The 13,577-nt window shown below is 37.7% G+C and overlaps 1 protein-coding gene across 2 annotated transcripts in view; it reads right to left on the minus strand.

Moving 5' to 3' along the window:
* The window catches only part of LOC107678584 (uncharacterized), a 29,287-nt gene extending 21,979 nt beyond the window's left edge, over positions 1-7,308 (minus strand). Inside the window, exon 1 of one of the 2 annotated variants that reach the window (XM_016473908.1) lies at positions 6,400-7,308. In XM_016473908.1, the coding sequence (XP_016329394.1) occupies positions 6,400-6,776 (377 nt within the window). In that variant the 5' untranslated portion in view covers positions 6,777-7,308. The remainder of the gene's footprint in view (positions 1-6,399) is intronic. The other variant, XM_016473909.1, reaches the window with a different exon arrangement.
* Between the last annotated feature and the right edge of the window lie 6,269 nt (positions 7,309-13,577).

The following is a 13,577-nucleotide window of genomic DNA, read 5'->3' on the forward strand; positions in this document are numbered from 1 at the left end:
ATCGGAGGCGAAAAAGGCGGATCGGAGCATCCCTAGTCAAAATCTCATACTGGCCCATGCCTAGACAGCACTAGTATTTTCAACTGGGAGATATAGAATGACAACTAATATTTATATGCATTTTAGTCTGTTATACTGTTATTAAGACCTCACTGATTTACATCAAAGGTTTCACAATTTCATCTTTCTTTTTGGATATAAATATCAGAAAATGCTAGTGGTTAAACGGATCGTAGCTGATCCGTGATCCGTATGGACCAAGCCCCACGGTTCGGCACGCATGTGATCCGCGGATTAATAGCAAAATTTAACCATAATAGAGTGAAAGTTTATCAGTTGTACATGTTTACACACGCAAGCGATTTTAAACCATACTCACGGTTCGGCACGCATGTGATCCGCGGATTAATTGCAAAATTTAACCATAATAGAGTATAAGTTTATCATTTGTTCGTATTTACAAAAGCAAGCAAATTTTAAACAATTCCAGAGAGAAAAGGTGAACGGGAACTCGATTCGTTACACGTGCACACAGCCGCACAGACGTTTCAGACGGTGCGCGAACACCGAACTGAATCCTCTGAACAGACACATACACATAAAATTATGACAAAATACCCATCTCGACAATCATTCAGGTAAACGCAGTAAGTTATGTCTTTCTGTATTTGAATACTACCAACCTTATTTTATTTGTAACATATTCAGTTGTATTTATCTATGCTTGTAATTTGTGTATTTGTTCTTATTTTTACTGGCTGTTCTCTTGTCTCTTTAATCATGTTTAAACTTTCTTAGTTAATCTAGTAGTATTTGCTGTGGCATCAAAGAAGTACTTCGCTTTAAGTAATAAATGGTAAGCAAGTTAAATTGAAATATTTTTTTTTTCTTGCTGATCCGAAAAATGATTCGATCCGTGGGTCAAAAACCGTAATGTGATACGAACCATGAGATTTGTGATCCATTGAACCACTAGCAACTGCACAACATGGTTTATTTTGCCCAGTTTCTGTCTCTAAATAAACCTGAGGTGTTTTTTCCTCATTAAAGGGTTAGTTCACCCAAAAATTCTGTCATTAATTACTCACCCCCATGTCGTTTCAAACCCGTAAGACCTTCGTTCATCTTCGGAACACAAATTAAGATAGTTTTGATGGAATCTGAGAGCTGTCTGACCCTGCATAGACAGCAATACAACTGAAATGTTCCCAATACGGGTTTGAAACGACATGAGGGTGAGTAATTAATGACAGAATTTTCATTTTTGGGTGAACTAACCCTTTAAGCGCCATATTCCCACTATATGAGTCATAAAAGCCAGATGTATCAAATATTATACTAAAAAAATTACAATTAAAAAAACAAAAATTGTCAAGGCTAAATGTTCAATGAACTCAAACTTTTAGTTATGTACAATGGTGTGCTCAAACAATGCCTGGTCCACTGAGAAATAGAAAAGCAACATGAACCTATTAAAGTAAAAATTCGTAACTGAATATTTTGTCTAACTTTACTCAAAGAGTTATGTGTGAAGAACTTAACGTGGTGGTTGAAGCACAAAATGTGACTTTCTGTGTCTTTGAACAGCTTAAGATTCAAAAGCAGTTAGTCAGCAAGTCAAATGATAACTTTTTGTTTTCACTGTTTGTTTTCTTTGTAGCATCTTTTATGATAACCACGCCAAACCAACGAGCCCAAAACACCCACTAGTTCCAGTATCAATCTAAATAACCCAGCTTCAGCACTACAATCATTTCATGTGAGGTGAGCAGCAGACTCCTGCCCAGAGTGGTTAAATGTGGGCTGTATTGCTCAGCATCCAGCAGAACTGGCACTTTCACAGTGTGGTCCTTTCAACAAATGCAGTAAATAGATGGAAACACACATTTCGTGCCAAGTATAGAAAAATCTGACATCTGACTATATGCTTTAATCATGAAGTGCAGAGTCAAGAGTGATCTAATTGTTATGTCTTACTATGGTAATTTACCAACCCACACACTAACTACATGATTCATCTGTCTACACGATTCACCCCACCTACACAAACAAGGGGAGATACCAACAAGCACTCTGGAAATCACCAGGTACCAAGAAGTGAGTAACATAAGTAAGCAACATATTCAGCAAATATTCAATCAGTCAATCTTCAGTGTATTTAGTAAATTGAGAGTAGAGGTCTGCTACATACCTGTGATTGACAGAACTCAGTTCTGAAAAAAATCAGTTTTGAGCCAGGCTAAAATGTTTTTCCATGTATAACTTTGAGTTTATGTCAAATGGGGATTATAATTAATAAAAAGCATGAAATAATAAATATTTAGCTTAAAAATTTAACTTAATTTCTTTTTGTATTTACACACACACAGCATCTTTGAGTCAAAGCCTGTGAGAATGCGCATCAGGGACCAGCATAACTCTAAATATACACTAAATATTTACAGAAGTCTCTGACCAGGAGTAATGGTTGGAATAAAAAGCTGCATCAATAAGCTCATTTAACCTGATTAACTTCGGTCCTTTAGACATATACAGTATGACCATGTGGACATTTACACTTGTTTACATTTTACTTTGTTTGCAGCTCTTGAACACGAACCCAACCTAAACAACTCGCCTCTGTGTGCATCAGTCCGTGTTGTGTATGTCAATAAAATCAACCACAATAATAAATGCCATTTTTGTTTTTTTTGTATGTGTGTGTGTGTCACTATTTACTTATTTATCCTTATTCATTTCAAAACGGTTACTGTTATTATATAAAAAATACCTATTATGTTATGCATGATTAAGTAGTATTGTATTTTAATAGAAACATAAGAATAAATACAGAGTTCTGGCATGAAACTCTAGATGGCGCAGTCCGACAGGTCTAAATCAATCTGACCTATCTGACCTATTATCACATGGCACAGCTGATTGGTTCTCTCCTGTATCGGTAGCCAATGAGCTCGCTGCTCAACATTCAAATATATGACTAGTGATTGCCGTAGCAGTTGCAGCTTGCTTCAGAAACCCTCCACCTTCCCCAGCTCCACCTGTATAGATCGGCTACGAGGTGATTCATGTATGCTATATGGGGCTTATTTCATGTATGTTATATTTGCAGCAGCAATATTTCTTATATGCTCACAGCAGCATGTTGTGGATGTATTGGCAGTAGCAAGTCTCGGTACTTGCTCTGCCGCAGCAGCAGCATAGCAGATCCGTTCCGCCAAGACCAAATACATTAACATTGTCATGTACATTACCATGCCAATCCCTCCGAGAGTTGTCATGACAGAACTAACGGTACAAATAAGAATGAATAAGTTAGAACCAAGAATAAACTGAAATTCACAGCATTTCAACTTCTCCTTACGTATTTGAAAGAAGCTATTGGATCATTTAGGGTAAAACGTCATATTATGCGATTATGCATCACTTTACAGAGAGAGAGCTTAATGCCTACTAGCTATATGTTCTGCCTTAAAGGTGCACGAAGCAATATTTGAAAAATGCTTTTGACCACAGTGTCAGACCGAGTCCCAAAACACACTCGCTGCCAATCAGCAGTAAGGGGCGTGTCTAGTAATGACAGGGAAAAGAGAGCATCCGTGAGTGCACAGGACGGATATTAGCAGATCGACTACAGATAGCGAGAGATGGCAGATTAAAAAAAAAAGGGGAGGAAAATTTGCGAGGAACAAAGCATTAAAAAGAAGGGTTACGATCAGGCAAGAGGTAGGACCCGTGTAAATTTTGGAGCAGCTTTCCAGCAATGGAGAGAACTTAAAGGGGTCATATGATGCTGCTAAAAAGAACAGTATTTTGTGTATTTGGTGTAATGAAATGTGTTGCTTTTTCACACAACTATTCTGTGTTGGCTTTTGCTTGAATATGCTGCGGCCGGCAGGCATAGCAGAATCTGCCATCGTCGCTGGTTGTGTACGTACATGTGGGGCGGAGTTATCAAAATAGGGGCGAGGTCCTGTTGGGTATGGGCGTGTTTGTTTTGGTGCTTTCAAATATCAACATCGTTTGGCAGCAATCGCTTAGTGCACCTTTAAAGGGATAGTTCACCCAAAAATTAAAAATTACTGATTTGGAACAGATTTGGAGAAATTTTGCATTATATCACTTGCTCACCAGTGGATCCTCTGCAGTGAATGGGTGCCGTCAGAATGAGCGTCCAAACAGCTGATAAAACCATCACAATAATCCACACAACTCCAGTCCATCAATTAACATCTTGTGAAGCGAAAAGCTGCGTGTTTGTAAGAAACAAATTATACATTTCTCCAAATCTGTTCCGATGAAGAAACAAATTTATCTAGCCTATATCTTCAAAATTTTCAGATCATTTTTATTTTTGGGTGAACTATTTCTTTAAGAACAAATGGTGCAAATGGTGATTACTGGCGTACTCAAAGAGGAAATATAAAAGAAGTGTGAGTAATTTTGACTTATTTATAGTGATTTGTCTTCAAATTTGATTGATTTGAGTTACAGGTTCTCATTCAGGCTACCATTTAAAACACACATGCCTGTGTGTAGTGCACTAATTGAGTGGATTATTTAGGCTTTCACTACAGTGCATGGTTACAAAATAATTGTAATTGTCTCACATTACCTATAGTCTTGACCCTGTCAGAGTATCACTTGTCTCATAAAAAAAAGAGACTTCTTCACTTAAGTTAAACACATCAATTCCAGTTACGTCTCTACAGAAGTGATACCAGAAGAGCTATAGAGAGCAGCACTGAAGGGCCTCTATATAATACAAATAAATGATTTCTTATTTGCTTGCCTGCTACAGGAAGTGGGGTGTGTACTGAGAATAAACCTCTCACAGCTAGTGTTAGATTCTAGATATAGAGCCTCACTCAACTACTCAGGAAAATATATTTCCTCAAAATCAGACCCATAAATATATGCACAAACATTCTACACACAGGTTAAAATACATCTTGAAACACTTTCCTTTGCATGCTACAGTAAAACATAAAAATATGTTTTCTTTTGTCTCAGGATGAATGAGAAATTAATAAGTCATGCTCCACTGGTCTGATCAAATGTCCATTTTGAGCTATTCTGAGCTTCTGATATCTGTTATCTAGCACCACAGCTGCTTCTGGTATCACTCAAAAACTCTTGGTTACTTTTGGAGAACAATATCTTAATACTCATATGAGGCATGGCTGAGAAATAACATGGACATTAAATTTTATTCAAAACCAGAAATGTTGGTTCTCTGGTCACCATTTATTTATTTCGGCCATTTTTAAAGCACATTTTTGCATTCAATAGTTAATTTAAATATTTGACAATTATTATTATGACTTTTGTAAGTATAAAAAAAACTGCTTTTTCAAATGGTTTGTGATGCAACAGAGTTGCACAACACATGCAGGTCATGTCAACTGCCCAACTATTGTTGGTGCAGTGGTAATGCAATTAAACAGTGCAGTACTTTTATTTTATTAGTAAACTTCTATCTTAACCATCTTTGAGTTACTAAGATTATAGTATAACCTAAAGAAGAGGTTCTTTGAACAGCCTATTTGTATATGCTCTAATTTGTAATGGATCTTAATTGATGGACCTATGAAGTCAACCTCATCTCAGGAGAAAACCTAGCAATTTCGTATTTGAAAACATACAATTTTTAGAAACAAACAAGCATGAAGATCCACCATCTAAACATGACCATCACTGGGGTGTAAGCAGATTGTACAAAAACATATGAATGAGATGGTACAAATTCATGCAAACTAGCCAAAATGTAAAATAGCTATGAACTGCCAAGAGACTGTGTTGGTGAAGAACAAAGAAAAATACATTTAAAGAGAAAACACATGACCAATGCCTTGCTTGTGCCTTAGTCTTACATAATCAGAAAGGTGACAGAGCAAAGCTAAATGGCTCATACAGATGAACAATGACACATCCAATACTTTGTATGCAATTTTAGCAACCTGAATCAGACAGATGAAAAACACAGACCAGCTACACAAGTGTTACTCATCACTGATAATGGAGGCCCCCCAACACAACACATTTTGGATGTCTCCCAGATGGGACACACCCATTTGAGGTACTGGAGCCTCTACTAATGAGCTCAGGAGTTGAATTAGGGGTGTTTGATGAGAAAGATGCACACCATTGAGAGGCTTGAAGAACAGATATGGGAAACAGCACAGAAAAATTCCCCTACTTTCCTGTCAACATACAGGCCCGTTTAAGAGGGCGTGACTGCAGAGGAACACATTGCAGCACTCCGTTTAAGACATATCCGACTGGGTTAATGGCACAATATTCATTCTCATTCCTTGAGCCATCGTAAAAGCCACAACTGCTCCTTTAGACTGACACTAATAATAATGACAACAACGAATACATACCAAACAGTAAACTTACTCATTTTTCATGCATTTCCGCTCCTGAAAGGCTTCGTCCACAGGTATAACAGCCTGGCCCAGAAACACATCCAGTCCTATGAGAGCTCTGTGCATAACGGTGAGGGTCAGGTCGCCACTACCGGGTGGGTACGCGTCTCGCCCTCCCTCCTCCAGGATCCCCGGCTGCAGCTCGAACGCGCATTCCTCGCCCCATTCCGGGTCCGTAGTCTTCTCCACCACGCACGTGGAATATTTCTCTTTGCCCAGTTGGATGATGGTGTAAACGTCGCTGGTATCGTGTTTACCCTTCGCGCGCAGCCCTCGGGCCCGTAGCACAGTTATCTGCACGTGCGTTGGCAGCCATCGCTGACCCTCGTCACTCTTCACCAAGGACATGGTCACCAGTGCACCGCACACGGACACATAGACAGTGGGGCAGCTGGTAACGGCTGTTCTCCCGGTCGAGCGTCGCTTGGTAACCAACAGCCTTATCGTCGTGGTCCACAGCAAAACATTTTTAAGATTCAGCGCGCGTGACACGTAGAGCCGCACACGATGAAGTGGCTGGTCTGTGTGCGCACGCCGGCGTGGGTCGTTTCTCCGGGTCGGGCGGACGGGGTTCTCTCTGCGGCGTTATAGCCACCTTGCAGACCGGTCCGCCGACGTCACTGCTTTATGCTCTCCGCTGGACAAGGAAGTGCCTAGAAGCGGTACCCGGACTACAGCATACTGCATTCGTGTTGCTGTAAAATACACGTTCTCTAGTGTGCATTTAGAAAAGCCTCAGGTTAAATAAACAGTCTTTCGTTGTCGGACCGCTTATGATAAATGCTAAAATTATACCGTAGTCGAGCTACCCTGCGTGAGAATCTGAATACTGCCTTATGATGACAAAATATTGCAGATACGCGGACTTTAAACGGGTGAGCTGCCAGTACAGGGCAGGGTTTTAACCCTAATGTTGTCCTCAGAAACTTCACCCACTTGTCAATTTTGGCCCACATTGCAAAACATTAAAAAGTCACGAATTTTTGATTAGGGTGCAAAAGGTCTTTATCCGTCTTAAAGGAAAAAGTGTTTGTAACTGTAATGTTAGATGTTAAATTATGTTAAAATAAGAAGATAAACCATATTGCTGGAGAGACATCATTTGTATTAAAATAAATGTTAGCGTGTTTCACTTCCTGGTTAATTTCAGTCATTTCATAATATGCATTTAATCCCGATTTATGTAGGATATTATTTTGTTTTAAATTCATCAATGGTGTGCATACTTTATAAATAAATCTGTAATATAGATCCACTTTGCACATTTCTCCCAACAAACCCACATTATTCTGCACATTTATCACAACAAATCAAGGGCTTTTTATCCCAGGCCCTTTTAGCCCATTACATACACGGTTATCAGAATTTCCGATCACTGGATTATCATATTGACTCTCGTTCTCATCTTGTCAAATTTCGTACTTTTTTTCTATCCCTTGGATATATCTAGCTGAAAAGATATATAAGATATAAAAATAATCTCCTACCCATGGCATGGTAAATAGCAGCCAAAATTAGACCATTAATGCAGCTAACTATAGGTAGTTGACACTTTTTTTTAGGTTTGGCGCAATTAAAGGGGTCATATGATGCTGCTAAAAAGAACATTATTTGGTGTAATGAAATGTGTTTATGCGGTTTAAGGTAAAAAAAAAATAGTTTCGCTTTCACAACGAAACACACAAGGCGGGCTAGAGTGAGTGGAGGCCGGCGGATTCAACGAAGGAGCAGCCGGCGGGCTTGCGGCAACCACATGTGATGACCTGGCCGAATACCTCAAGCGTGTGACGGAAACGTTACGGCCCTTACCATATGTGATGCCGTCGGGCCGGAGCAACGATTCAAAAACATTAAAACCCACTATAAATGAGGCATTTGTTGCATCCAGTGGGGACATAATTACGGATTATAATGACTTATACTGTCTTTTTACGCTTTGCGTTGCATCGCGCCGCGTAAACATAAAACCATGTCTGCATTTGTGATCGGAGAAATGACAAACAAGCGCTACTCTACACTGCTCAAAACTCACGTTTGAATTATCAGTGGCAAATCCTTTAAATGAAAACGTGCTTACAGACTGTGAGTCAGAACTGCCGGCATTGTAGTCTACTCTTCCAGGATCAGGAAACAGTCCTCCATAAAATGTGCTGCCTAATATGGAGTTTAGTATATCATATCACAGACCGTCACTCTTTAGGACATTTCATTAAGCAGTTTTGAAAATGAACAAAAGGGTGGCTAACCGCACACTGGTCCGGTGGCTAACTGCACACTGGTCCACTCAAGACTGAAAAAGTCTACAAAAACATATTTTTTATTTTATAAATTGCATTGTGCAAAGTGCATGTGAATTAAAAACAGATTGACACGAGCAAGCAAGCAAATGTTTCAGCACATTGCTATCTTCAGTTCTCCTATCATGGTAAAAATGTTCAGAAAAAAATTTAATTAAACAGGACCCATCTAATGTATGGAAATAAAAAAAAAATACATTTAAACTTTTATTGCTTTTGCTCGAAAACCACTTTTCATCTTTGACCCATAAATGTTAATGTAAATGTAATGGTCCAAGACTATGTCTTACTTTAGACCTAATTAACTTTTAACTATGATATTCTTAGAGGTAAGATGTCAATCACATCTTATGAGCTTCTGGAGTCAATTCTCTAATAGTCTCTGTCCACAAGAATCCCTCACGTGTATTGTCCTCACTTCAATCAAACACACTCACTAAACATTTGTGCGCACTTGCTAAATGACAGTGGAGACACAGAGGTGCAGCTGACATTCATAAGCACAATATCTGGGCCAAGAGAAACACACGGCACACACACTTACACATGGACGCTCTCTCACACACATACTAATCTGGAAAGGGTTCAATTCCAGCACCAAAGTGCAAATACACCACTTACAGTCTAAACTGGGTAATTAGATCCTTAATCAGGGATCAGAACCACAGAGAGGCTTCTACGTAATGAAATTCCTCATTCATCTAAACATACTCATACACAACCTGACCCAATCTACATTTAAGCACGCTGCCTTGAACAAAATTGCATTGTGCAAAGTGCATGTGAATTAAAAACAGATTGACACGAGCAAGCAAGCAAATGTTTCAGCACATTGCTATCTTCAGTTCTCCTATCATGGTAAAAATGTTCAGAAAAAAATTTAATTAAACAGGACCCATCTAATGTATGGAAATAAAAAAAAAATACATTTAAACTTTTATTGCTTTTGCTCGAAAACCACTTTTCATCTTTGACCCATAAATGTTAATGTAAATGTAATGGTCCAAGACTATGTCTTACTTTAGACCTAATTAACTTTTAACTATGATATTCTTAGAGGTAAGATGTCAATCACATCTTATGAGCTTCTGGAGTCAATTCTCTAATAGTCTCTGTCCACAAGAATCCCTCACGTGTATTGTCCTCACTTCAATCAAACACACTCACTAAACATTTGTGCGCACTTGCTAAATGACAGTGGAGACACAGAGGTGCAGCTGACATTCATAAGCACAATATCTGGGCCAAGAGAAACACACGGCACACACACTTACACATGGACGCTCTCTCACACACATACTAATCTGGAAAGGGTTCAATTCCAGCACCAAAGTGCAAATACACCACTTACAGTCTAAACTGGGTAATTAGATCCTTAATCAGGGATCAGAACCACAGAGAGGCTTCTACGTAATGAAATTCCTCATTCATCTAAACATACTCATACACAACCTGACCCAATCTACATTTAAGCACGCTGCCTTGAACAGCTGTGACTGACACACTTCCTGTCACTCAAACTTGCAAATAAACACACAGATTATTTTCCATGATTCAAGAAATTCTAACATACAAAATACAAGATAAAAGAAGTTATATAGTGAAGTTTAATATATATATATATATATATATATATATATATATATATGGAATAATTATGATATTTTAATGCTTTTAATGCCTCTTATGTTAAGGCTGCATTTAAAATTCAAGTTTTCTATTTCAATTCTATTTAAATATTTTATAACTTATTCTCTTGATGTTAAAGCTGAATTTTCAGCAGGTCTTTAGTGTGACATGATCCTTCAGAAATCATTCTTATATTCTAATTTGCTGCTAAATAAACATTTCTTATTATAAATGTTGAAAACAGTTGTGCTGCTTAATGTGTTGTGGAAATCTTGATACACTACCATTCAAAAAATTATTTCAAGCGTTTTTTTTTTTTTAAAGACAGTGAAGCCCCAGAAGTGTATAAGAACCTAGTTGAAGGACCGGTAAGCTATAGGGTCTATGTGTCCCCTTGTCTTGCTGGTTCTGCTTTTATTTATGGAATCGTAGTCTCTTGGGAACAAACCGAATTTTGAAATCCCCAAGCGAGTCGATTGATAATGTGCAGTGTTTCCGCTCGGTTAGACGGATTTTATCCTGTCAAAACAAACTCGTCAGACTGCAGACGCGTCTCGCGGCCTTGTCCTGTACTAGACTGGCGTTGCGGTCGCTGCTCGCGGGCTCAATTTTCGCACACTTGTTTGACGCAGCTGGCCGCACGCTGCGCTTTTCTGTGTGCTAGGGCTTTTCTCGAGGTGTCGACTTACAAACTAGAGGCATCAAGATTTTCTTTGAGCGGTTTAACTCGATTTAGAATTTAATTATCCGCTAAACTGCGCGCGGAAGTATTTTGTGGGAACAAGCGGCACTTCACAACCTCTCATGTCAATCATCCGATAAAGAGGGAACACAAATGATCTCAAGCGATCACGTTACAGATCTTAAACTTAAAAATATATCTATTATTAAAATAAAATAATAATAATTCGACGAATTTTCAATTACTGTGTTTAAGATGGTGGAAATAACTAAAACAAATAATGTTTGTATGCAGTGGACCCATAGAATAGCCTACTCAACACAAAATTCAGTAGGCCTATAGGCAATGTCTTTTAAACCATAATTTTCTATAACTATAACTAACAGAATTTTCAGTAGTTTTTCCTTGTCACTCACATATGGCTACTTTCATTTAAAATAAAATAATGCAGCACAATTCAATACATTTTGTCACAACTTAATTTTATTGCATGCAGTCGAAGTTTAATGCATGTGTGTTGGGACTACACAAATGTTTCTGTTGGCATTAACTGTATTTTGGCAGGGTATTGTTAGTTCCCAGCCTGCTTTGGGAAGAGTAAATGTTGAATGTGTCATTTTATGTGTTTTGGAGATGAGATTAGAGGAGTGCACTTAGAGTTTCACTTAGAGTGTGTTGGGATGTAAAAGAGAATATCATACATATAGGAAAATTTACATCCAGCATGCTAATGTGCACTGCTGCTAGCTACTAACTGAAAAAGATTAATTTTGAAACATTTTGAAAACAGTTTTGACATTTAAATTTATTGCAGTTTACTCATTTCAGTTTGGTTTATGTTAGGCTTTGAGTTGAATTTACGTGGTTTTTGTTAAGACCAAGTTAAAAATCTGCTAGCATGTCCACATTTGTATTCAGATTCATTTTTTTGCGTGCGCAATACAACAAATGACTCCTAAATATGTTTTTGCACACTCTGTTTGTCAGTTAGATGCGGAGTACTTCCAGCAATGTTTAAACATGTTATTCAGAGGCATTGCCCTCCACTGGTAGGTTTTCAAATGTGCTCATAGACTCCAGATCTGGTTCAGCAATGGAAAAGTCATTTTTGAGTATATGAAAAAATATATTATATAACACACAATAACTATAAATGAATAATAATATATTTTATCAACACTCAAGGACACCTTACGGTATAAAAAAACAATTACACAAAAAAAACAAAAAAATACATTTACATTAAAATAAAATATAGCAACACAAGAGTAACCCAGAACATCTATCGATTATATATATATATATATATATATATAAATTAGATCATTTGAACAGATGTGTTTTAAGTCAAGTCAAGTCAAGTCACCTTTATTTATATAGCGCTTTTAACTTATATGTTTTAATCTGAGATTTAAACTAAAATAGTTACAAGTTACATTTACAAAGTTGACCCCATGACAGGCCACCTGTGACCCACTAAAGTGTTCAAAGTCTCAAAACCAACAATAGTAGATTGTAAACACCAATGAAAGAAAACTGATTTAATGCAAATAATGGCCTTCAATATTGAGAATAAAAAGAACACATATGCATGAGGCATATTTATGCACTTTTCCAAGTATCTGTGTATCATTCTATGATGACAGATGTCTCTTTAGAATAGCTCACTTCATTTCAATCACGAATGATCTTTTGAAAAACAGAAAGAAAGATTAGAGACTGCATTTGCTTTAGGTTTTTGAGCTAACTGTGCTGTGGAGTTTGAATTTGAATCGTGAGGGTTCGTGTTTGAATCATAATGATCCAGTCTGTCAGTGATCTTCAGTGTTTATCTAACAGCTTAGACACTTGGGTTTGATCTTGAGGTCTATTGTGATTGGACACCACAATGAGCAGACACATTTGAGCAGGTTAGAGGTGACAGGTCAAAGGTCACAGGGTCTGTGGTCATGATCATGGGTGGCATATCCCTACAAACATCATAAATTGTGATCCGCCTGGCCATCTGTGTGCATTTATGTGTAAGATGACGGAGTATAACAGGAGATAATTGGAAACACAAAGCACACATCAACCTTTCTCCACGTCAAGGTCTATTATCATGGTCACTGCAAGGTCAAGGGAGATGAACATCTGCAGAAAATATTGATTATGAAACTGTTAAAGATTCTTTGCCCTTGAACCAAGGAAAAAATATTTGGTTAACTGTTATATAAAGATATTTTTCTACTAAATAATCAGCAATATAGCAAAACCGTCTTTGAGTAACTCAAAATGTTAGACTTAGCATGAAATTAATATATACCAATTGTGCATTTGATACCATTTTAAATAAATTTCAGGGACAACCAATAACAATGATATGCTGCCAATTTTAATTTACTTCCCATATGTATATATATATATATATATATATATATATATATAAATTCACATTTCCTAGCTTTCCCTTTTCATCAGTTCTTCCCATCATATTGACCCACACACCTGCTTCACTTCTGTGTGACCCTGGATTAAACTCGGGAGCTAATCGAAGAGCGT

The sequence above is a fragment of the Sinocyclocheilus anshuiensis genome, unplaced genomic scaffold (genome assembly GCF_001515605.1).
Source record: "Sinocyclocheilus anshuiensis isolate Anshui unplaced genomic scaffold, SAMN03320099.WGS_v1.1 scaffold536, whole genome shotgun sequence".
In the NCBI taxonomy this organism is placed as follows: Eukaryota; Metazoa; Chordata; class Actinopteri; order Cypriniformes; family Cyprinidae; genus Sinocyclocheilus; species Sinocyclocheilus anshuiensis.